At 37.9% G+C, this 27,120-nt stretch overlaps 1 protein-coding gene across 2 annotated transcripts; it reads right to left on the bottom strand.

Moving 5' to 3' along the window:
* Positions 1–90: 90 nt before the first annotated feature.
* Positions 91–25,174, bottom strand: LOC143885134 (uncharacterized). Of its 2 annotated transcripts, XM_077389144.1 has the most exons (4): positions 24,250–25,174; positions 10,112–10,419; positions 403–767; positions 91–319 (listed from the first exon to the last, which is right to left on the bottom strand). In XM_077389144.1, exons 1-3 carry the CDS (start codon positions 25,107–25,109, stop codon positions 412–414), a joined length of 1,524 nt encoding a protein of 507 aa, XP_077245259.1. In that variant the 5' UTR covers positions 25,110–25,174; the 3' UTR covers positions 91–319; positions 403–411. The 2 variants fall into 2 exon arrangements, with proteins under 2 accessions (XP_077245259.1, XP_077245258.1); XM_077389143.1 differs by having other exon boundaries at positions 91–767.
* Between the last annotated feature and the right edge of the window lie 1,946 nt (positions 25,175–27,120).

The raw sequence follows: 27,120 nt of genomic DNA, 5'->3' as shown, positions 1-27,120 counted from the left end.
AAAATGCTGAGATTTAACAATGAAAATCAACATGGCTGTAATCAGACACTCAAACAAAAAGACATGGTAGAAAAATCAGTACCACACAGATGACAAAAAACTGCTATTCTTAGATGCCAATCACCATCTCCAATTTCCAAAATTCAATCTAAAGTTTCTACTTACCAAAGCAGAGAAGGCAAGAAAAATTCAAATTTCCACCCAATCACAGTTACCCAATACCAATCAAGCAATGCATGTTTCAGTTCACAACCATCTGCAGCTTGGCATTAGATCAGCAAATTCAAATTACAAGGAACTTCAAAATATTTCCACCTTCCTGAACAAGAGGACAAGCATCATAGAAAGCAAGTTTAAAGCACAAGCTTAATGTTTAAACCAATATATCAATCCAGACAGTACCTTGTTAGATTAATCCGACGGATCAAATTCGCTTCTGCCCTTAATGACGGCCTTCTTTCTCGTGTCGAAATCCACCTTGTCCAGGTCTGAGGCAGTCCCCAAATACCCATAAAAGATCCTCTTCTTCTCACCCGTCTTCTCGTCCGCCTTGACTAGGTAAGGATTGCTCTCATCATCTTTGCCTGATTGCAAAGCTTGAGCGTGCGCCCAACCTTTGCGCCCATGGTTATCCTTCTCAAAGAATTCTGTCAGTCGCTCTGCCTCCTTCAGCCCAGATTGGTTGTCAGCAAATCTTACCACAGTAGTTCCCAAGTGACCTTCCTTCCCGTACATCGACTTCGACTTGCCACCACCAAAACCAAGTTCTGAAAACCATAAGCAGAAAGAAGAATCTTGTGACAATGGATTCCGCCATCTAAGGTAGAGCACCAAACACTTAAGGCACCACCATGGGCTTATAATTCGATAAAACCTAAAGCTTCGAAACACCGGGACCTGCTCTCCAATATCCAAAAGGATTAAATAGATTTCCCAGAACACACTCACTGTGCATGAGTTTATTTGAATTTTGCTTTAATGGAGTCTGTTGAACTACTCTTCACAGATCAGTTTAAGACCATACCCCAACATGCTGAAGACTGATGGCATTTGTACGGGTCCCAGTCTTTTTGGTTTTGAAATCTTGTGGTTAGAGGGTCCTAGTTGCAAAAACGAATTGAGTGGTCAATTAAGATCTCTGCTGAAGGCAAAGAAGGTTTTTAAGTTTTTTAAGAAACCAATGAAGCTTAGAGGAAAGATTTAGGAGCGGATAGAAAGTTGGATAACGGCGAAGAAAGATGCAATTTAGCTTGCCATTCAAAAGAAATACGCAATTTAGATAAGATTAAGGACATTGACCCTTTTCAAAAAGAACATGGTGCGGTTTTTTTTCTTTTTTCTTTTTTTAAAGATTGAGGGCTTGGTCCCTTGGAAGAGATTAGGTAAACAGAGATCCAAAACTTAATGGCTCAAAAGTGGCGATAGGAATACTGCTTTTGCCCAAAGGTTGCAAGCGGCCAAGCGCAAGGAGACCTAAACATATCAAATGCCTTGTGGTGAATGGTACTTTGATTGAGAGAAACAAACGAGTGAAGAAACCCATTCTTGTGTACTACAAGTTTCTTTAGAGAAATGAAGGTTCTGCAAGACCGAGGCTGGATGTAGTAGACTTTCCAAGACTGGCTGGAAAAAGAATTTGATGAAAAACTAAAAGATGTGGTGTTCCCTACAGACAAAGACAAAGCTTAAGCCATGCAGAAAAAAGATAAGAAACCTTATTTAATCAAACAAAAACAAAGAGAGGAAAAGGAAGACAAAGCTCTCTGCCCCCGGCAGCTTTTCTATGACCATTTATCAAGAAAACTGGGAGAGGGTGTAAGATGATCTTTGGAAGGTACTTGCTGAAATTCTAAGAATGGAATGGTGGAGTTGAATACTGATTTTTTTTACTTTAATTCCACAAAAAAGGCAATGGAGGTTCGGAATTTCAAACCAATTAGCTTGATTGGAAGCATTTACAAAAGTATTAGTAAGGATCTTGCTAGGGGTATAATGATCGTGCCTGGAGAAGTGATCTCACCCTTCCAATAGGGTTTTTTGTAGAAAGGGAAGCAAATTTTGATGGAGTACGGATTGTGAATGAATGAGGAAAGACCGGGAATCATATGCAAGGGAGACCAGAAAAAAGCATACGATTATGCGGTTTGGAGTTACATAAATTATATCATGGGAAGGATGGGGTTTGGTGATAAATGGAGAAAATGGGTGAATGGCTGCATTTATCCCTCTATTTCTCTATAATGATCAATGGAAAAGCGGTGATCTTCTTCAAAAGGTTGAAAGGGCTTAGGCATGGGACCCCCTCTCTCTTTCATATTCTCTTTGGTGGGCGAAGCTTTTGAGCAAGATGCCACTAAGAGCCAAGGAGTGGGATGGAGGGCTTAGCAACAAGGAGAATACTTCTGTCATTTCTCACCTCTGGGTATACTGTTATTTTTATTTGTGGGGATTCTGAGCTTCAATTGTGCCATTTTGTGGAGGTTTGAATTTGTTTCAAGGACGAAAGATAATATGGGAAAGAGCTTTATAGTGGGAATTTGAGTTGAAGCGGACTAACAACATAATCTAGCAGAGAAGTTAGTGTGTACTGTGGGTATAGCTTAATCTTAGACTTCTGCTTGGTTTTGGTATTCCTTCAAAATCACTTTGAGCTCCTGACATGGAATGAGTGGAGAAGAAACCTGCTCATTAGAAGAAATCATATTTATCATTTGATCGTATTTGATATACCTTCTTAATACCACATAGGCATTTGCCAAGAAGATTGTTAAGTTACAAAAGAATTTATTGTGGGAGGGAACAGAAGAGAGAAAGCAAATGAAGGAAATCGTTAAATGTGAAGTTTTGCAAGACAACAGTGTCGAGGGGCCTTGGAATGATCTTTGGTTGTTGAGTGTCCAATTACGCCATGTTTATTCTAGGAAAGTCTATGAGATGGCGTGTTTGTTGCCAAATGATTCGAATGCGAGGAAGGTAGCTTGAGGGTGGGTTATGAGTTGTAACCTTAACCATTGAGTATGAGTCTCTTCTAGAGTTATTGGGTCATTTTGCAGGTGTACATTTACCCTAACATTGTAAAATGTAGGATTAGGACATCAAGTGTAAAAGGAAGTTTCTTTGAGTGGTCTTTCTTTCGCAAGCTCGTTGAGGAGGAGACCAAGCTTTTCCTTATTTGGAATTATACAGCCCCACATAGAATTCTAGCTTTTGAGTGGGATAGTTGTGCTTTGGGAGATCAACTCTTAATGTATCTAAGAGCAAGGTTTTAAATTTCGGTTTCGGTCGGCACGGAAACAGAAACGGAAACATTTCGGTTTCGGTGGAAATCTTGTAAAATCACAGAGACTTAAGGAAACATATGCAAATGAATAAAATTTTAATCTTTTAAAAAACATATACAAATGATGAAATTTTAAGATGAAACTTTGGGAAATGCAAAAATAAGCACAAATACATACTTATAAACCATAACATAAGCAAGAAAACCATCCATAACGACTTAATCGGATTGAGCATCTAGAGACATGTGTTGTCGCACATGTCTGGAACAATAAAGTCAATAAGGTACAATGTAATGAATTATAAGAAAGGACAATGACTAGTCCCCCCTCTAAGGACCTCAACTCTATTTCAATACCACATAGAGTTACGAGGTATTATTGGTCTCATGCCGATCTGACATCCCATGCATAAGATACGGTTACTTTGTTAGTTTGTTATGCAGTTCAATGATGTTGCCTACCAAATATCATTTTCTACATTAATGAAATGAAATGCAAATAATATCTTTCCATTTTTTGTCATTCCAACAATTTCGGTCGAATTTCAGTCAAAATTTTGGGGAAATAATGACATAAAAGGAAATCATGTAGATTTCGTTTCAATGGGGATGGAAATGGAAATATTTCGGTCGTTTCAGGGAAATTTAAAACCATGTCTAAGAGAACGAGTAGCCATTTGGCCAACTATTGTGTGATGTGTGGGATAGATGAGGATTTTTCTATTTTTTTTTTTGTGAAAGGTAATAGATAGAAGAGGAATTTTGCTCCGACCACCTCATTCATTGCTCTTTCTTTAGCAAAGTTTTTTTTTTTTTGAATGGTTCTTCCATTCTTCATGATTTGGTATAACCTAGGTTTTTTCGTGCTCCCCCCCCCCCCCCCCCCCCCCCCCCCCCTCTTCTAGGGGAAGTGAGGTATTGATGCCGCCTGTGGGGAAAAAAGAACGTATTCTATGGAGCATGGCTCCATTTTGTAGTGGCATGGGCAGTTTCAAAAGAAAAGAATAGAAGGACATTTGCAGGTAAGGACGATGTAGTGGCTAGAATCATATTTGGGAAGTAAAGAGCTCAGTTCTGAATTCGGCCAAGGAAAAGGACCAGCACGTTCTTTCCAAGATATTATTCAAAAGTGGGACATCATCTTGAACGATTGAAGCTCCAACGGTAATAGGATGATGAGATTGAAGCTTTCACTGCCCCAAGCAATCAAGCTAAAGCTAAAATCTGATGGGTCTACCTAAGAAAACACAGAGTGCACGGGATTGGTGGCATTTTTCGCAATAATTGAGGCGAGGTGGTGTTGTTACTCATGACAGAATTGGCATTGCTTATTCCAATGAAGCAGAAATGAGGGTCCTTGCTATGGTCATCCAGATTTTCACCTAACAGTAGGGAGACACATTATGGGACGAGCGGGATTCTTTTAGCTAGATATAGTTGGCAAATCAAAAGAATTCAGGACTATAGAAGCTGGCTCACATTATTAACAGATTTCTGATCTAGGTGAAAGGAGATATACTAATTTTTCATTTTCCTTGAAGTGCCAATGCGATTGCGGACTGGCTAAAATTGGAGCCCTTAGAGATGTTCTGTACATGGAGCGACCTCTACCCCAATTGAAATTTTCTGCTTTTGTTTCTTTAGTAAAATCTAGTCGTCTTCTAAGAAAAGGTAGGGAAATCAGAGATTTTTGGACTGCCATGTCCAGTTTTATTGCTATAATAAATGTAAGGCAGTTCTTAAAATTTGTGCTTACTTTTTCGTTTCCAGTGCGTACTGGGGAGTAAAAATGCTTAGGCTTTCCACGCCAAGCAGCCAAAATCAAATAGAACTTCACCATAGTGAATTTACTAAGAAGATTGTGCTCAATAATTGAAGCCTTTAGTGACCCATCTAAATTAAAGGAAGAGAAAGTGAACAAAGAAAGAACCACAATCTGTAAAACCAGTAGAAAGAGACCATTATCACTTATACATCCAAGGAAGTATCACGTGCAAGGGAAGAATGAAAGGTAACAATAATAAAACTTCAAAAGTCAACAACACAAGGGAGAGTTGGTGAGATAACTATGGGTAGAGGATGATTCTTGTGCAACAGGATAAAGCCTCAGCCTTTTAAGGATTGCACAACACGAGACAGAGCCTTTAGATTAGGGAGTGCTGCCTGTTTAACCTTTGTTGTAAATATTTTCCTCATTTTGATTAAAAAATGTGAGAAGCACATGCACATGAAGTCAAGTCTCATCCCATATGCAAGCATACAAATCACTATGTGAGATCCTGGATCTCATTGCCATAAGAATTAAGAGATAAAAGCACAATAAAATAATTCCAAACAAAAAAGAAAATGTAGAAGCAACACAGATGGACACAAAAAAAGCTCAATCATTGTTGCTTATTAATATGAACCAGGTATCTACCTCTTAATAGACAGAACTGTAAACCCAAAGGCCAAAATTTTGCAATATAATAACCTATGCCTCTCACAAGACACGAGATGGCTCCCGAATTTTAAATTTGACATGGAAAGACAACTCTCAGAACAGCAACAAATTAACACTGAAAACAAACATATAAAACATGGCACACTTCACCTTTAGCCAGTAATGGCGGCAATCTGGCAGCCTATTCTAGCACTCAATTTGGGTAAGTTCTGCACAAATTCCTAAAATGACATGTAAGAAGAAGCTGTCAAGCTCTTGGTTTTAAATTTCCAACTAAACCGACACGAAATGAATCCGAAACCAACGTAAGTGTATTAATGGTGTACTAAGAACATTGTCAGAAGTGCCTCTTATTCCTTCTCAAGAATTCTAACCCTAGCAATTTCTTCTTCTTTTTTTGAAATGGCAATATATTGAAAGAATTGAACCCTAGCAATTTCTTGGGCTAGGTTCCTTTCCGTGCTCCAAGTTATGCTTGGCAGAGGACATCAGATGTCGCTAGGGTTAGAATTCTTGAGAAGGAATACAACCCCCCCCCCCCAAAAAAAAAAAAAAAAAAAAAGCCGGGCTGGCTGAAGCTAAATTTTGACGATTCCACCTTCGGCAACCCAAGGCCAGCTGGCATTGGAGACCTTATGAGAAATGGGTCGTGCAAGCAAATGGGCTCTCTCTGGCCCTATTGGTATCAACGACTAATGGGACGAAAGGGCATTCTTCAGTTCTTCAGGGTATTATACTGGCGGCTAGAGAAGAATTGGATAATATTGTTGTGGAGGGCGATTCTCTTAACGTAGTTAGATGGGAGGAACACTCCTCCTTGATGATTTTCCGAGATTATATACGAGATATTGGATACTGTGGAGGGTCACTTGGTTAGGTTTCACAATACGCGGAGGTCGGCTAATGAAGAGGAGAACAAAGTTGCTCGTGCTGGAGTCGATCGGCCTTCGCTATAGAGATATTTTCAAAGAATCATGATGTGTTCGGATGATTTATAATTAATCACAAATAAAGGACGTGGAAAATTAGGCCATTTACCTCAAAAGAATAAAAATCTTTGAATTAGACCCGCTTTCAATTTGTCAATTCGCACTTCGTTTTTTGTTTTGAATGCGCGATTAGAGTAAAGGTAGATAGAAAATGGTCAAATGACCTTTAATCTTATAGAAAATAAGTCAAAAGATCCCAGTGGAAAATTAGGCCATTTACCTCAAAATAAGAAAAATCTTTGAATTATACCCGCTTTCAAATTGTCAATTCGCACTTCGTTTTGTGTTTTGAATGCGCGATTAGAGTAAAGACAGATAGAAAATGGTCAAATGACCTTTAATCTTATAGAAAACAAGTCAAAAGAGCCCAAAATTGAAAAGAACATAAAATATGCAACCAGAGTTCAAATTTTTCAAAACCCGGATAGCATGGTGACACTCACCTGATATGGGTGCAATTGTCGGCAAATGATACATGGGGTCCCTATCATATCAGCCCCCCTAAAAACCGTTATGTATGGTGTCAAACCATGCTCTTAAACAGTCTTCACATCTTTACTAGTGAATTAGGAAAGAAATTGTTCATGAAAGATGAATCTTCAAATGGAATTGATTCTCCAAGTGTGAGTAGTCCACAATCTTCCATAGGTAAGATTGGATGCCCAGAAAAATAAAGTTTGTGTTAAGAATGAAATTAGTAACAGATCAAGGGTATGCCAATATGCGTGCAAAACTTATACAAATAGACGAAAAACTCTGCCAATACCTCGACAAAACAACCATTTCTTGCTACTAGCAACGATCAAAATACTCAAACAATTAAGTCTTAATAAACATCTGTAATCTTGCGGTATTGCCCAATTTGTAATTGCATGATCCAAAAAAGTGAATCAATGGAGAAAGGTAGAACCCATATGGAGTATGTTCAAGATGTGTACCATGTCATATTGCAAGAGTTGCCTACGAAAGTCGAGTCATGCAATACTTTTGTTTATTCTGGTATACATAGATAGGATGGAACCCCAAGACTGAATAAATTTAACGCACAGCATCGTCAAATTGAGATACAGACTCAATCCTTTTACGCCATGTACATTGCTAACAAGAAACATCAACACGAATTGGCACAAGTTCAAAACACCATTGTCAGACAACTAACTACTGACATCAAAATCCCACCCCCATTCTACCTATCAAGTTGGTAATATTTGGCATTCATAGCATGTCGATGTTGTAGAAATTGTGACTTTAGTATCGCATTTAATAAAAAAAAATTGAGCATTTTCACCAGTGGTGAAGACTCCAAGTGTGTAACAATGACAATAAGGGTTCAATATATGCTTAAAGAAAAAATAAAATGAAAAAAATACCAGAGCACTTTAGAGTTTAGACACTGCATAATGAATGTTGCAGTCATATCTGACACCTCAGTTTTTGCAGTAAAATCCATACCAAGAAAGCACCCATACCTTAAATTGGAAATAATTAATAATCCAATCCAAAAAAATGCATCTAACTACTATACCATGTGAAGCACCAACACAAATACTCACCACTGGTACTAATGATATGTAGAAAATGCCACTTAGGACCCCCACTCCATCTTCCTCTCATGTGTTATCCAACAAAGATTGTGTCCAAAGAAAATGCTACATGTTCAACTTCAAACACATCCGAGAGACACATAGCACCTGTGTGGTGCTACCATACTACAGTGTCAACAACAACCATGTTTGTTTTTAAAAAACAATAATAATTTAATTAAACAAATGCATGTTATTAACATACCAAATGATGTCCATACACATTTACGGGCCACTGCCACCATTGATACGTAGAAAAATGCCATTAGGGTTCAAAATCCACTTCCTTTTTTGCTTTGTGCAGCAAAGATTGTGTGCAAAGAATGTTACCACCGTATATGTTCAAACACATCTGATTGGCACACATCAACAGACATGTATGGTGTTATCCTAATATGTTGTCAACAACAACCATATCCACTATTGTCAACAAACAGGACTACTAACGTGGTAGGAAAAAAGAAAAGAAAAAGGCAAATATGAAGGAAAGCAACCCAATCCTTCCCCCTCTCTGCTAAAAGAAAGAAAAACCACAAGTTGGATATGGATGAGAGAAAGAACGAGAAGAGAAGAAAACTGCCAACGTTTAGGTTCACCCAACTTATCACAAGGTGCAGGGGTGCTAAAGAAAGATTTAGATGAAAACCACCCCTAGGTATCCCCCTTCAAAATCACCTGTCCAGTACACCCCCAGGTATGTAACTATTCCAACAGACCATCAAAATCGTCGTTGAGTAAAAAACAATTTCCTTTTGTTTCTTCTAACATTTTGTTTTTTAAATGGTTTTGTTTCTTCAAACAATTAGACTCCAAAAAACCATGCCTCATATTATTTCGAAGCAATTGGTAGCCAATACCCATTCCATTGTTCTAACTCAAAAGGTCATCTAAAACCTCACTTGACAGTCCCAGCCCCTATCCTACACTGACAATCCCTTTACAAAAATCCTCACCAACCCTACAAATGAGGACATACCCCAAGAAAGTCCCACCTAAGAATTACTTTGCACCACCCAGTCCTCTAAAACCTCTCATTTGCAAGCTAAAAATAGGAGGATAGCATCAGAATCTCTGAAGATATTAAGGAATCATCAGTCAAGGATCCTCTCATACATGTAAGGAGTTGTTTAGAATCTTTAGATAACTTGAACTTAGTTAAATATCAAAACATACAGTTCAAAAAAAAAAAGGGCTAAATATCAAAACATAAGTATGATCCAAATAAGTCTTAATTGTTAAGTGACAATCAGTATGGTATAATGATTGAAAAAGCCTGAAAGTTGAACCACTGAATCATTCTACATTAAAAAACGAGGGAGGGAAGGGGAGCATGGAGGTAATGTTTCATTCAATAACACTCCAAGACAACTCTGGTGTGTCCGAGATACCAAATTATGTTCCAACTCATCCCAAACTTGCTTGTCATATACAACCAAGGTACAAATAATGTGTTACAAGGCCGGGTCAAAATAGAATGTATTTTCAATAAAGCATTATCAACAGATGTAAAATGAAAGCTCAAGGAGTAACGAAGCCTCAGACATGTAATCCCTAAGCATAAACCCCATAATTATCATGAGAAGGAAGGCCCAAAAATTGGGACTAAATAGATTAAATCAAAACTTAAACCTCAATTTCTAACAATATAAAGTATTGTAAGCAGATATGAAAAGCTTCCAAATGAATGCTGAGCAAAAAGAAAGAAAAAATTCCAACGGGAAAGATCCAGTAAACTAACTTGAGAAGCATGCCTAATAGTTCAACTAATATCATCTAGCACCATAAAAAAAAATGCGAAGAATAGAAGATATGATACCTTTGAGTTTATTATCCATCTCTTTGTTACCCATACCCTCCATCCGGCCATCTTTTCTCCTCCCCGAATTCGTGTTATGAATTACCACGACGGGTGGCCATATAATCAGATCCTCCCTATTCGCCACTGCATCATCGGCAGATAATGACTGGTATACCTTTGAGTTTTCTGGTGCTTTCACATAATTCCACCCCATTAGAACACACAAAGCCTTGTGTAAGCCAAGATGATCAGCGCGTAAATCTGTGTTCTGAAAATTGTAGGCATGCATGATAAGACCATGTACATCTGTAAAGTCTTTGGAATCCCTGTAAGTTTTACACATGAAGAGCATCAAATAACAGAAAAAACAGACGACGCCCTCTGGCATTACTCAAATAATCAAAGCAACATAATAACTGGATACATATTAGCAAGTAATGAATACAATCTATCAAGGAAGCCTAGCAGAGTTTCTTGAAGGGATTAGGCCTAAGGAGTGAATATTTTAACAGCTGCCAGATAGATAATCATGAGATTTCAAGCCATATATAATGAACAATTCAAAGCTAAATAGAATTTCACTGCTCAACTAGAAACCTTTGATAATGAGATAAGCACCACCCGAAAGTAAGATCGGTATTATACACTAGACACACTATAAATAACCTGCTAAGAACACCCCACTACAAACCAAAGAATATTAAATGGCTCCAAAGGTTCATAGTATTCATTAAAATATTTTATTCCCAGTATACATCAGTACAAATGGCAGCACAAATAGTACAAAGAAGACACATAACAACAGTGTTTCTTTAACCAATAAAATTGGTTAAAGGAAAACATGAGCATATACAAACAACAAGAATACTACTATTTCAACTAAATCTAAAACTTAGTATGGCCAAAGCCCAATGACGTCACCCGTATAAACAACCATAATATATGCACTGACAATACTGACAAACTAAGAAGTCCCCCACACAATAACTACAATTAAAAACACAAATATGAGTATGACACCTCACCAACAAACAAAACAAGGCTCAAATGCTCACTAAAGGACGAGACTCTACAAGTGTCATGGGTTACAGCAGATTGTCATATGTATATATACTATACTTCAAAGTAACAACAATGACCCATAATCAACTTGAAATTAACTAAAGACAAATGCTAGGACTCCAACAACTGTGCTTCTACACTAATTGGATATTTCTTCTCCAGATCATCAAGCTTCTTTTCGAAGAAAAATCCATCCAAACCTCCAAAAAATAACCTGTTATAAACTTCAAAGACAAATGCTAGGACTCCAAGAATTGCGCTTCTACACTAATTGGATATTTCTTCTCCAGATCATCAAGCTTCTTTTCAAAGAAAGATCCATCTATACCTCCAAAAAACAACCTGTTATAAACTTCAAGAATCAATATGCAATAGTCAAATGCATTAAATTGCAACCTCAACAACCACCTCGGTATGGAAACAATTCATGCAGAACCTGTAATGCTCAAAGATAGGGTGTTTACCAGCCTCCAAGTCATACTATTTTACCAAAAGAGGCCCAACAGACCCACAATAAATAGATTGTCAAAGGCCAATTTAGATACTTGTTTGAGCATCCAATGTCCTATATAGACTGTCCAAAATAGGGACTGCTCATGTAACATAGGTTTAATTACAAATAACATATCCACCAAAGACAAGCTCAGTAAATCCATCCTTAAATAGATGGAGGCACACATTCGAGGAAGGAAGATGGACACACACTTACGCTAAGCAACACCCAGCCAGCCATGCATAGAGAAGTAAAGTCTTGAAAGAGTCGTCCTATTTCAGACCCATTTCTAGTACTAATAATTGCAATTCGGAATGACTCGAAATACTTATTAATGTATCCAGCATCATAACACACGAGATCTTACATGGCTACATGTGGACAAAGTCAACCATTTCCAAACAGCGATAACAGGCTACAGAACTTTAACAAGCAACAATCGCCCTCCATCAAGTGTATGAACATCACATTAAAGAGCATCGCACCTGATTTTAGTTTCTTGTGCTCCCTACAAATAATGAATCTTCAAGAATATATATATATATATATATATATATATATATACACACACACACACAGAGAGAGAGAGAGAGAGAGACCATCATTTCTCTAAGACATGCATATTCTGTATCAAACAAGACATTTACACAAATTAACAACTTCCAAGCAACATATAAAACCAACCCATCATAAGGAGACACAACAGCCAAATAGTGCTGAATACAAGGATTGCAGAATCCCAAAACCAAAACCCGTCACGGGAAAAGTCTAGCTGTTGTAGAGGAACTAGCACTCACCCATTAAGTGTTACTAGCAAAAGAACAATTATCGCAAACCTCAAGGACACTGCCGTAAACTTTGCATTATTGATGAGAGACAAACTATCACTAATAGACTAGTAAATGATGCATTTCTTTAGATGCTGAGCTGCAGGCGCAACAGAAGATCCGTGAAGGAAAAACTGGTCCGGGTAGGTTCAGTTTAAAACTAATAAACTAGAAGAAAATCCACCCAAAAACAAGGTTACAATGCTAAGAAAGCTTAAGAATTAAGAGTTCCTTCCGTAGTCATCACAATGGTAGGTCATCGGCCTAAAGTCTGAAACATAGACGCAACACCATATAAGCAGATGCTAGTGATACCATTTTCAACAAAAATCTAACAGTGATTCAATCATACAAATAATGATGTTGAACCAATGGACTGGTTTACAGAGTTATAAACATCCATGCAGAACCCCATATTTCTCACCAATCCATCCCAAACAAGGAATGTTACGGGGCTAAAAATAAGAATGAGCAGCACTAACGGAATAAGCAAACATTGTACAAATAACTTATAAACACCCACCGGTTACAAAGGAAAAGTATAGCCAACCAGCGGAAAACTTAAAAAACTCAATAGCTTCAAAGTTCAGTTTACTTTTTTGTATCTGAAGCATCACTTAAACAACTCAATAGCTTCAAAGTTCAGTTTACTTTTTTGTATCTGCAACATCCTGTTGTAACTAGCTCCTCCAGTAGCAGAACTGTTTAAAAAGACCAACTCATGGTAATTACTATAGTTTAATGACAACATCAACAATCTCAAATCACTCCAAGCCTCTTATTATGATGAAGTAGGTCAAATTTTTTATACTGATGAATCTCAAAACTTTGCCTAATAAGATCCCAACATTCACCCATACATCCTAGTGTTTTCTTTTTTTTTTAATTTTGAATGATTATGAAATTTTATTAAATAGAGGGACAAAGCCACACGACCAAGGTGGTCAAGTACAAGGCCGCATAAAACAAACAAAAAATAAAGGGTAGAAACAAAACATAAAAGATCCCAATGGGTTTAAAACTACCGAGAGAGGCGCTCACTTGAACGGCTTGATCCATCCCAGAACGTGTGAGGAAACAGCCTCCAAGTAAGATGACCGCCAAACGTGGTTGAACGCAACACAGTGACCCTCCATAATGTCCTAAATCTCCTCAATGGTGTCCGCAAATCTCCACAGCTCTCTCTCTCTCTCTCTCTCTCTCTCTCTCTCTCTCTCTCTCTCTCTCTCTCTCTCTCTCTCTCTCTCAGCCATCTAATCAAGTTGAGAGAGTCACCCTCAGTGATTATTGGATCAAGCTGTGACAGATGTAGAATCTTAATCATGTAATCGGTTGTACCTCAGTTTCTAAGTATGTATTCCTTTGAGTATCCCAGGTCCTATATGCTCTCCAAAATACGACATCTCACGCAAAATAGACTTTTTTTACAATATGCATCATAGATTTTAAGGACAAATAACATATTTACCAAAAACGTGATCAATAAAACCATCTTTGAAAGATGGAGGGCGCACATTTGAGGCATACACATGGACCCATGCTTTAAGCAAGCAACCATGCACAGAAAAAAGTTTATAGACCAAGCTCTCAAGCATGATCATAAATAGTAGAATCATAGCACACAAGTATGAGGAAAAAGGCAATCAAATTCAAATTCTGAAACATCGATAACAGGCTGCGCAACTTTTACAGGTAACATGTGCCCTCTAGCATGCATAACACCAAACTAAAACGCACAGAAAATTTATTTCATTTCCTTGTGGTTCCTACTTATAATGATACTTAAAAGAATGAACGAAAACACACACAGATATATATATACACATTTCGGTCCACACTGGATAACTCGTCTCTCAGGCTAGACTCTATTGGGCGGGAGGATCACCTTTCTTTACAAGAAGAGCAGGAAACAAGATACTAAGTCACTAACATACGTAATTAGAGAGGGGAACCAGGTAACCCACTCTGCCATTCAAAAATTAATAAAAGACAGGTAACCCACTCTTAGTTTTCAATCGATTAGATTGGGCAATAGCTAGGTGAACCAGATTGATCGAAAACAGAGTCCGACTTGCATGTGTTAAGCATATAGCCAATAGCTTCTTAGCTACTGCGTATAAGCTTAAACCTACTCTTACAGCTCTAAACATAAATGCACTCTTCAGGCAAGGAAAAACAACCAATATAACCTATCACAAGCGCATAAAACAACCAAATTGTTGAAGAAAAGGATTGGAAGGATAATGCTGAACATCATGCTATGATTTGTGGACACGGACACGGACACGGGTGTCGCGTGTCGACACGGACATGGAGTGTCCAACACAGTGACCTCCCAAAATGTAGAAACACGGCTAACAACAAGAACACGTCGAATATAAGGGGACATGGCTACATATACGAACATAATAAAAAATGGGCGATGATATTGTCACCCCCCCTGCGTACGCATTCGCCCCCCTTATTAAAGCTTTTTGACGTCAAATCAAGCCAAAAGGGGAGCGAATGCGTAATTTAGGGGGGGTGACAATATCATCGCCCTAAAAAATCTGTAACAAGATGAAGATTGTGAATTTAAACATTTAAATATGCAATGCAAATGCCTATCAAAAACTAATAAGATGCACATCCTGACTAGGGTGAAGCTCTGAGTAGGAAGCAATCCCCATTTTTTCTTTTACTGTGAATACTTGGATGCAGCCAAAGGGTGTCTTCCTTGGAGCAGCAGATCCTACAGATGTGATTTTTATTGTATTTTGGACATGACAATTTCCTTATCCACTTTGGCTATGGGGCCAATGTCCAGGTTTACTCATTAGCCTGAGATGTTATAGGTAGGGATAGCCTTATACTTCTTGATTCTGTCCCAATTGAGATAACCTTTGATTTTTTGGATTATTTTCTCCTCTTAGTTGTATCCATGACCAGCTAGCTCATTTGATTTCTTTCTCCTTTAATAAATTCCTTTTATCATTAAAGTAAAATTGTTTCCTATCCATCCACTAAACAGTGCTATAAGAAGTGAAAGTCCTGAAAACGAAGCCCACAGACACCTTCTAAAGGTGCTAGTTAATAACTTAATATTCATAAATGGCTATTACACAGTAATTCCTTGCTAGTTTTTTACACTATAATTCCTTACTAGTTGACAATCAGTTTTACTTTAAATAAGAAAAAGATTTTATGAGATGCTAGATGACAACTACGATGTGATGCTCATTCTCGACCAGATAGCAGAGAAGTGAAACATGGTTTTCTAATAGTTAATATTATACTAAGTAGATATAGATATATAGAAACAAAAAGTTTGCTTTCTAGAAAGTAACTGAGACCTTTATTACAGGCCCCCTGTGTCGGACGTCCTTGAGCCTGTATTTGTGACAGGTAACAATACAGTCAAAACTCAAAAGAAAAAGAAGTCCAGTACTGGAACCTTTTGGAGAAAAATACAGAATGCAGATAGTTTGGAAAAATAACCACCCAAGAAGGGCACCTTTCATCTTATCAACGTAAAACGGACGGTTCTGACAAAAGTGCATGAAAAAAGACCATAATACCCCAGCTGACACAATCAGATCCCAGATAGCCTCCTCAATTTTGTTGCACTCGAACCCATCTCAGCATTCCCTTTCCAGCCTCCCTTTTCTTTATTTTAGCATTTCTTCTTCGCTGAATAGGCTGTATTTAATGCATTTCTCCTCCACATTAATGCATGGGACGCTGGCGTGATGCTCAAGTCGTCGTTTGCTGTCACTCTGAACACCCTGGGCTCTCTTCTCGGAGTAATCGGTGTCATCTATTAACCCATCGGCAGTTGTACTCTTGACACATGTAGATGAACATAGAAAATGATGGCGTCTTATTCTAGACGTTGGCTTCTTTTGATAGACGTTGGCTTGATAACAGTTGACATTATGGATAGACGCTGGCGTCTTTTGACGGATAGACGCCAGCATATTGATAGAGACTGGCGTCTATTGGTTGACGTTGGCGTCTTTTGATTCACATTGGCGTCTATTTGTCCGTACGTCGGCGTTTATCGGACATTTTGCCTTTCTTTTTCACATATTATCAATGATCAACGGTTCGATCTTTGACACGTGGACTTGGATCGAGAATATCGGTGGCTTATTTTTATAAACGGTGGCGTATTTTTTAGGTTCGCGGTTTTGTTTTAAATTATTAAAAATGAGAGATTGTTCAGAACTCACCACCTTTGACGTTTGCCCTCCCTGATTACCATCTTCCACCTCTGTTCAAAACACTTCGTCCATTTTCCTTTCTTTTGCTGTACTCAACCCGAGTTTCTTCTCTGTCTTGTTTATAAGCTTCTCTGAATGGCTGGTTCGAAAAAATCGAAAAAGGCTGCTGCATCCCCAAGTGCTCGCACCATCGAAAAAGGCTTCTCAAGACCCTCCTCATGTGGAACCAACTCAGAAGAAGGGAAGGGTGAAGAGACCCTTCTCAAGACCTTTGTTGCATTATTTGTAGTTTTAACTATGTTTTAAACGTTAAAGGTGATGTTTGCTGACTAATTAGCATAATGATATTGTTATGACTATATTGCATGGTAATTTAAAAGTAACTACATGAAATCTTATAGTTTTAAACCTGGTGTGAATGCAGTTTGATGCCTGACTATTTTGCATGAATTACATTTCAATTGAAACCATTTATTTGTTGCTATACAGTTCTGTATTATCCACCTTGTTATTAAAATTGCATGCCCATCTTTGTAATCCTTTAATTCCATCGAGTTACTTTGCCTTATTTTATGGAATCGCCCAAGTTTTGTGGTATTTAATTTTCCCATGTTATACCTAATTTATGCTGACATGTATCTTACTAACATGAAAATATTGTACAATTTTTAAGGTTCCGTATGACGCCCGATGTAGTGCTCAGAAATTCAAAGACTACTACAAACAGGTGACTCTAAAGTAGATCATAAGCGACTTCTGCAAACGATGCCTTTTTGGCATTTAATTTATCACATCGATAAAATGCCCATCAACAGTGCTCTGCTCGAAGAGTTGATTCCTAAGTGGCAAAATCAGGAGACATTATTTAAACTCGGAAAGCCATTGGTACCTTTCACGGTCAGTAAAGTAGGTGTTATCTTCGGTTTACCTACAGCAGGGGATGTAATTGATATGACTAGCAACGTAATGACACCATTCAGACGATCGTTCGGGTCGCAAAGCAGCATTGAGTCGGAGGAAATTTTTGGAAGGATGAAGCGGTCATATGAGTTACTGGGTGATGAAGATGTTGTAGAAACTGTAAAGCTTCTTATATTGCTTCTTTTTTCTACATTTTTTTTCGTTACATCGAAGCACAGAGTTGAAGACGTATTTTGTGACTATATTGTTGATGTCGGGAGAATAGCACATTATTCTTGGGGACTAAAGGTCCATGGTATTCTAGTTGACAACTTCAAAAAATTGGCAGCTAAACACAGCACCACATATTTCCTCGGCGTTGTTGCTTACCAGGTTAAGATCAATTACTCATCCATGATTTATGTTTTGTTTAGATCAACTATATAATGTTGGTTGAGTTTAATTCACAGGTATAATTCTACGAGCACACACGGTTTATATCGCATCCGAATCTCCGAGCATACTCGGTAAATTATTCCACTATCTACCGTGAATCCTACCTGTCGACAGTACGTGCAGCCTGAGAGGTAAACCTCCTTTCCTAGTCCTTCCTTGCTGACCAACCTACCAATGCCACGTACAATATAATCATGCACGGCCTTTCGCCACATCCACCAACTTTCCGCTGACGTTAAACGTTACAGACAGTTTTAACCATTTCTGGCAGCGTGCTCGTAGAACCACATCAGTGAATTAAACTCAACCAACATTATACAGTTGATCTAAACAAAACATAAATCCTGGATAGGTAATTGATCCTAACCTGGTAAGCAACAACAACACCGAGGAAATGTGTGGTGCTGTGTTTAGCTGCCAACTTTCTGAAGTTGTCAACTAGAATATCATGGACCATTAGTCCCTACGAATAGTTTGATATTCTCCCGACATCAACAACATAATCACAAAATACGTCTTCAACTCTGTGCTTCGACGTAACGAACAAAAATGTAGAAAAAAGAAGAAATATAAGAAGTACAGTTTCTATAACATCTTCATCACCCAATAACTCATATGACCGCTTCAACCTAAAAATTTCCTCCGACCCAATACTGCTTTGCGACTTCAACGATCGCCCGAATGGTATCATTACGTTGCTAATCATATCAATTACGTTCCCTGTTGTAGGTAAACCAAAGATAGCACCTACTTCACGGACCATGAAAGATACCAACTGCTCTCCGAGTTTAAATGATATCTACTTATTTTGTCAATTAGGAATCAGCTCTTCGAGCAGAGCACGGTTGACGGACATTTTATCGATGTGACAAATTAAACGCCAAAAAGGCCCGTCGTCTGCAGAAGTCGCTTATGATCTGCTCTTAGAGTCACCTGTTTGTATAGTGTTTGTATTGTTGAGCACTACATCGGGCGTTATACGGAACTTCAAAAATTGCACGACATTTTCATCTTAGTAGGATACATGTCAGCATGAATTAGGCATAACATGTGGACATTAAATACCACAAAATTTGGGCGATTCTACAAAATAAGGCAAAGTAACTCGATTGAATTAAAGGATTACAAAGATGGGCATGTAATTTCAATAACAAGGTGCATAATACACAACTATATAGCAGCAAATAAATGGTTTCAAAGGAAATGTAAATCATGGTCAAGTATCAAACTACATTCACACCAGGTTTAAAACTACAAGATTTCAGGTAGTTACTTTAAAATTACTATACAATATAGCCATAAAAATATAGTCATCATGCTAAATAGTTAAATAGTTAGGTATCAAACTACATTCACACCAGGTTTAAAACTACAAGATTTCAGGTAGTTACTTTAAAATTACCATGCAATATAGTTATCATGCTAAATAGTCAGCAAACAACACCTTTAATGTTTAAACTATACTTAAAACTACAAATAATGCAACAAATGTCGTATCCTTACATCTCTCTTCAACATTCCCTTCTTCTAAGTTGGTTCCTCATGATGAGGGTCTTGAGAAGCCTCTTTCAATGGTGCGGGCACTTGGGATGCGACAGCCTTCTTCTATTTCTTCGAACCAGTCATTCAGAGAAGCTTACAAACAAAACACAGAAGAAATTCAGGTGAAGGAGAATAGAAGAAAGGGAAAGGTAGGAAGTGTTTTGAACAGAGGTGGAAGATGGTAACCAGGGAGGGCAAACATCAAAGGTAGTGAGTTCTGAACAGTCTCATTTTTAATAATTTAAACAAAACCTCGAACCTCGAAAAGACGTCACCGTTTATAAAAATACACCACTGGTATTCTCAATCCAAGCCCACGTGTCAAGGATCGAACCGTTGATCAATTGATATTATGTGACAAAAAAGGCAAAATGTCTGATAAACGCCGAACGTACGGACGAATAGACACCAACGTCTATCAAAAATGCCAGTTTCTATCATTACGCCAGCGTCTATCCGTCAAAAGACGACAGCATCTATCCATAACGCCAACTATTATCAAGCCAACGTCTATCAAATGAAGCCAACGTCTAAAATTAGATGCTAATGTCTAGAATAAGACGCCACCGTTTTCTATGTTCATCTACACATGTCAAGGGTACAACCGTCGATGAGTTAATAGACGACACCGATTACTACGAGAAGAGAGCTTAGGGTGTTCAGAGTGAAAGCAAACGACGACTTGTGCAGCACGCCAGCGTCCCATGCATTAATGTGGACGGGAATTGCATTAAATGCAGCTCCATTCAGCGAAGAAGAAATACTAAAATAAAGAAAATGGAGGTTGGAAAGGGATGATGAGATGGGTTCGAGTGCAACAAAACAAGGAGGCTATCTGGGATTTGATTGTGTCAGAAAGGGTAATAGGGTCTTTTTAATGCACTTTTGTCAGAACCGTCTGTTTTACGTTGATAAGGTGAAAGGTGCCCTTCTTGGGTGGTTATTTTTCATTATTTTTCCAAACTATCAGCATTCCGTATTTTTCTCACAAAGGACGTGTCGAACTGCGTGTCGACACGTGTCCAAGTCCGTGTCTGTGTCCCGTGTCGACACGTGTCAACACGTGTAAACTCATAAAAACTAAAGTGTCCACGAATCATAGTGAACATGTGACTTCATAATCCAAAAACCAAAACTTTTCATGAATAAAAAAGTCGAGCTGCTGTAGAAAAATCAGCATTCACACATCAAAAACAAAATACAAGTCTCAAGGACATTGTTGGCGAATTTGAATGCCTAGCAAGGGACAAGCTAGCATTAGTTACAATATTTTAGAAGGAAATAGAAATAGAAATCTCAAAACAAACACAAAGCAAATGATGCATCTCCTTAGATACTGAGTTGCACTAGCTAAAACAAATTTCTAGCCTTACTAATATGGTTCAGACAAGATTCAAGAAAAGAAAAAGAGGTCCAGGTGGGCAATTCCAAAAACTAATAAACTAGTCAGTCAACATAGGGGCTACAAGTACAAAGATCCATTGCACTAGCATAAAAAGGCCAAAATTGAACACTCCGTATTACCGGCCAATTAATCCCAAACGAGGAATATTATGGAGCTAAAAATTAAAAAAGTAAAAAATAAAAAAGAACATTAATAACAAAACAAGCAACTATGCTAAAAGTAATTTGTAAGCCCCACAAACCAACAAGCCCAACACTTCAAACAAATCAATATCTTTATAATTCAGTTAAATCTTTTTTAATTCCAACTTCCAGAGGTCACTGGCTTCCCCAATGGCAGACTTGATTAGAGAAGACATGGTGATTCTTGCAGTTAAATGACCACGCCTGTGAAAATCAGAGTAAAAGCTCCTATCACTGATGAAGTTGGCTAAAATTTCTCTGTAGTCAAAGCACACAAATTTTCCTAATAAGATCCCAACATTCACCAGTGGATCCTATTGGCATCTCACAAGCATCAAGGAGATGGATATGCAAAGCATAACCAACAAGCCCAACACTTCAAACAAATCAATAGGTTCAAAGTTCAATCATATCTTTTTTTTTATTTCCAACATCCAGGGGTGACTGGCTTCCCCTGTGGCAGACTTGACAAAAGATGACACACTTATGGTGATTATGTTTTGCAGTTAAATGACAACACCAACAATCTGAAAATCAGAGCAAAAACCTCTAATCACTGAAGAAGTAGGCTAAATTTTCACTGTATCCAAAGCTCAAAAAATTTCCTAATGAGATCCCAACATTCACTACTGTATCCTACTTGTTATGGTTTGCATCTCATAAGCATCAAGAAGATTGACAAACTAGAAGAGTATATGAATAAGAGTAAGACATTCAGTTGGCAACATTATAAGGGGAAGAAGCCTTAATGGTTATCAACACATTTCTCGCCAACCTGCAGTAACTATGTGCGTCTCCGATTGACAAACTAGAAGAGTATATGCATAAGACTATGACATTCAGTTGGCAACATTATAAGGGGAAGAAGCCTTAATGGTTATCAACACATTTCTTGCCAACCTGCAGTAACTATGTGCGTCTCCATTTCAATGTAATTTCAGCGCCCCAAAATTAACATTAAGTCATCTGCAGTCTCTATACAGACTCCAAATGTGCATTTCTACTCGAATTGATATACTTCGTGTTATACCTTTTTTTTAAGGGTACTTTGTGTTATACTCAGACTTTATTTAAAGAGAAACAATTTTCCATAACTCCGACGAGCCATTTTCTTACAAAACTACAAAATGGGCCCAATCAAACCACATATACAACTTAAACCACAAAAACTACCCTGTTCCAAAACCGTTCATGGAGGAACCAATCATATGCCTACAAGAAGGATGCCAATCAGCCTTCTAAGTCATACCTTCTTTATAAACACAGAGACCTTCAAAGTAGCTGCATGTTTCCAGATAACAGATATTCCCATTTTTTTATTTTTTTTAATGGTATAACAGATGTTCCCATGTAACTGGAATTTCTTTGAATGATTTCGGAACTTCAACCTCATATATCAACCACTCTATTTAGACTATTGAAAGAAACGTATAAAATCGGCATAGGTGATCATCATCAATTTAAGAAGCAGAACATCGAGATTTCCTATCCAAATCACAAGGCAAAAAAACAGAGAGAGAGAGAGAGAGAGAGAAAGAAAAGAACCATATAATAGGCATATAGTAATGCATACATGAAACAACAGTGCCTCAAATTGATAGAGATTTCTGGGGGCATAACATTCATCTGAATATCCACATTAAGTGATCCATGACTTGTTTGAAGATATGTTCCAGACATATAATGACGATATATAAGGAATTTGCAGCCCGTTTTAAGCCTCAAAACAAGTATCAAAGTTCATAAACAAGATCAGTAGCGGAAATATGGTAAATATAATGGTGACTAAAGAGAAGGGTCACAGTGGTCCTTGAAATTTTCAAGGCTGGTTATTTTAAATTGTCAGGATTATCATTAATGTTCTAAAAACTGTAGATGTTTTTAGATGGATTCCCTAATAGACCAAGAATAGGACAGAGAGTATCTACTTTCCGCAGATCGACTAGTTTGAAATGATTGGGAACTAGTTTATGTGTGAGTTTTGGAACCTGTATCGGGATGGGTTTGATCTAAAGCTAGTTATTAGGAGTCTCAGATTAGGCTTTTTAACATTTCCAGAGAAAAAAAATTGTGGTATTGGAGGCCACATTGAGCAAAAATAGAAAGCTTATAAAATTAGAAGTTTTCATATGGTTTTCCTTTAATAGGCTGTCCTAACAGCTCTATTGGTATTTCCATAAAATCTTTTCTATAATTTAATGTTTTTTTTCTTCAACTTTTTCCATATTCCATCTTACGCTACATCATATACTAAGACAAGGAGGAAAAAGTTACCCAATTGACAGATCTTTAGGGAACTTAACACGAATCCCACCAAAACACCTATAGAAACCCAAAAACCTAAAAATCAAAGCCTTCACTAAGTGCCCAGCAGAAGATATCTTCTACTATGACTACCAAGATCCTGCATTCTTATATCTAAGAAGCTAAAAACTGGATATTTGTTATCGAATCAAAATTTACCTCCACTAAAAGCACAACAGAAGATATCTTCTACTATGCCTACCAAGATCCTGCATTCGTATATCTATGAAGTTAAAAACATTTGGCCTACAAAATTGACGGAGGAACTTTACACGAATCCCACCAAAGCACCCATACTAGCCCAGGAACCTGTTACATGCCTAGATGGGTTCCACATAGGTAGAATAAATTAGTTTATATCTCTTGGTATTTTCTCTCTAGTTGTGGTATAAATAGGAGTATTGGAGATAAGGGTTGTCTAGATTGGCTTAATTACAAGTTTTTGAGGAAGTGTAATTTCTCAAATTAATGAATAAGCTAGTTTCAGAAAGTGTGTCTTTGCGCACAAAGGAGGACTGATCCTTCCCTCAATTGGGTCAAGAGGCTGATCTTCCCTCTAAAAAGATCAGTCACGTTGCAAACCGATTTGGGTCCGTAACAGAACCTAAAAGCCCAACCTTCACTAAATACCGAACAGAAGATATCTTCTACTATGCCCACCAAGATCCTACATCCTTATATCTAGGTAGCTAAAACCTGTATCTTTACCAACAAGATCAAAATGTAAGAACGCGAGAAAACCAATACAAGCAGAAATGCAAATCCAGCCTAATCCTATCAAACCTTCCACACGCGAGGCATTGCAAAGGCCCATCTTTCCCATCCTCCAAATAATTCTTCCGCTGCCAAGCGTTCTCATTCAACGATTTCGAATATTGAAGAAAAGCCCTTTTCAAGGCATGAGGATTCACATCCAAATTCTTCATACCCACATCACTCTCTCCAGGCAAACCACCTCGCCGCGAAGGCAAATCCTCATAACTCTCTCCCCCTCCCTTCATTTGCTTCAAAACCCGTAAATCATCCATCCCACCCCTCCCAGAATCCACAAAATTAGGGTTAGGGTTAGGGTTAGGGTTTCCATACTGCAAGACCTGCTGTCGCACAAAATCGTCTCTCCTGTCCCTCCGCTCCTCCTCGTCGGAGTACTTTCTCTTCAATGAACTTTCCGGCGGGCCCCGCCCCTCAAACCCTAAAGAACTCCGGTAATCATAAGACCCGCGGCGGAAACCATCAGGACTGGGGAATTGCTTTTCAAACCCTAAACCGGCGGATCCAGGACCAGGCCCACCGGACCCTGGAGGAGGATCCGAATAGTCAGGCGGGAGGGCAAAGTAAGATCGGACGCTGCCGTCGGCCAAAACGATGGTCCGGCGATCAAGCATGTGGAAGCCATAGGGTTGAGGAGGAGGAGGAGCGGTTGGGTCCGGTAAAAGGAAGTGGGCTGGGGGTCCGGATCGAGATCCGGATCTGGATTCGGACTTTGGTAATGGGAGGAGAGGGGTTGGATCTGATGGGAGAGAAGAGGAGGGTTTATTGTTGCAGGGTTTAGGGTCCGAAGGGGGATTTCCGGATTCCCAACGGGTTTTACGGTGAGAAGAAGAAGCAGGGGAGGGTTTCTGGGAAGAGATCTTTCCGCTCATTTTTCTGGTTTTTCATGCGGGTTGAAGGTATGAGGGGGCGGGATTGGGAATAAATAGGGCTTGGAAAAAGGAGGAAAGAGAGTGTGCAGTGTGCACTCTTTTACAGGAAAATATTTTTGCCTGGCCTGTTTTGATTGCAAGAAAAACATTTCTTACGGAAATTATTTTCTTAGAAAAAAAATTCTTCACGTTGTATAGAAGGAAATGGTATGGTTATGGACTTATGGTTAGTTGATTTACATAGATGATATATCATCGTAAATTGAAGGTCCATCTACATGAAAATTGAATAAGTTCGGTTCAAGTTATCTTTTTCCATGTGTTAAAAAAGCAGTTTTACAAATTTTTCTCCTTTCCAAACTTTTCTAATAAATTCCTCGAATCCAAATGATTGCAAGAAAAACTTTTCTGGCAGAATATTTTTTCCTAGGGAAACCTTTTCTTTCTGCAATTAAGAAGAAAATAATAAATATATGGCTTATTTAGAGGGATATCATCATAAATTGAAGTCTAACTTAATAAAAAGTGAAAGAATTGGTTCCAAGTTATGTTTTTTAGTTTGTAAAAATTGAGGAATGATAGATGCAAGGGCCCTCTTTATGCAAGGGCTAAAGAAGGGCCTTTAAATAGATCCACGTCATTAAGTGCAACCGAATTCAGTTTCTCAATGACTTTTAAAATGAAGTGGATCTATTCAAGGGCCCTTCTTTAGCCCTTGCATCTATCATTCCTCGTAAAAATATATAGTAATATTTTTTCCTTTGCAGTTTTTTTTTTCAGGAAATTCCTTCATTCCGAACAAGGCCCAAGTTTTTTTTTTTTTTTTCTTAAAAAGAAATTCTATCATTTGGTTCTGTTTTTTAAATTTTAAATTCTACTATCTAATTTACGTGTTCATCGTTTTGATTAAAATTTGTTGAGGAGAAAGATAAAAGTGACGAAAAAATAATAAAAATAGTCCTATATAGTAGAAATGTCCAAAATACCAGTCTCTCATTAAAAAAATCAAAGTACACATATCTCCATAGAAAATGACCAAAATAACCTGAATCCCTATGAAGAGTGAGCAAAAGACATGGTGGTTTTGATCATTTTTATGCACTAAGGGTACTTTTGTTATTTTCCAAGGGGTATGTATATTTTGGTTATTTTTTTACGAGATGGGAGTATTTAAGCTGTTCTAGGTGAGATAGGGGTATTTTAGTCATTTTATGAAACGGAGATACTTTGGTCATTTTAGATTTTTCCACAGTGTTTTAGGGCACGTTCGGCTGCCGGGATTTTTTATTTTTTATTTTTCATGATAAATCGGTGTCTCCAAGTGGGGATGAGGGTGAAGTCGCTAAAAATCCGTAAAAGGTCGATCCAGTTTTGAGTACAGTTTTTGGTTTCCGGATTTTTAGCAACTTCTCATCACCGGAGACACTAGTTTTAGGGTTTTTGTTTCTTGATTTTTAGCGACTTCACCCTCATCTCCACTTGGAAATGCCGATTTATCTTTTAAAAAAAAAATCCTGGCAGCCTAACATGCCCTTAGGTTTTTTCAGTTTTTAAATTTTTTCTCTATTTTTAGTTTTTCTCAAGCATGCTGGAGATTGAAAAGCTTACCCCGTTTATATGAAATCATTTCTAATTAGATAGGGGTGTCCTGGTTAGTTTTTTGTGATATAAAATTATTTGGTTGTTTTCTATGAGATATGGGCATTTTGGTCGTCTCATATGATATATGGGTATTCAGGTCATTTTCTATGAAGGAGTCAGTCATTTTGTGAGATAAAGGTATTTTGGTCATTACCTATAAAATAGGGGTATTTTATGATTTTTTCCATTTTAATTTTTAATTTTTCTCTTTTTTTCATTTTCCTAGTACTTAATGTGATACACAGACAGAGATGGCTTGAAAAGAAAATATGTGATACCACTTAATACATTCACCAAATGTTGGAAAACTCATTTTTGGAAAAAGTTATTTACTAACAAAGTATAATCCATACATCCAAACATGTAAGGG

The sequence above is a fragment of the Tasmannia lanceolata genome, unplaced genomic scaffold, assembly GCF_043159265.1.
Source record: "Tasmannia lanceolata isolate RefF3 unplaced genomic scaffold, GAP_Taslan_0.1 ptg000008l, whole genome shotgun sequence".
In the NCBI taxonomy this organism is placed as follows: domain Eukaryota; kingdom Viridiplantae; phylum Streptophyta; class Magnoliopsida; order Canellales; family Winteraceae; genus Tasmannia; species Tasmannia lanceolata.
The sequence above is the reverse complement of the archived record's forward strand: the minus strand, read 5'-3'. Positions and strand labels throughout refer to the sequence as shown.

Coding starts and splice junctions, on each gene's coding strand:
- LOC143885134 (XM_077389143.1), bottom strand. CDS start 25,109: ATGAGCGGAAAGATCTCTTCCCAGAAACCCTCCCCTGCTTCTTCTTCT. Junction 10,420..24,249: donor CAATGCCTCGCGTGTGGAAG/GTTTGATAGGAT, acceptor TAAAACTTACAG/GGATTCCAAAGACTTTACAG. Junction 768..10,111: donor GATGGATAATAAACTCAAAG/GTATCATATCTT, acceptor TATGGTTTTCAG/AACTTGGTTTTGGTGGTGGC.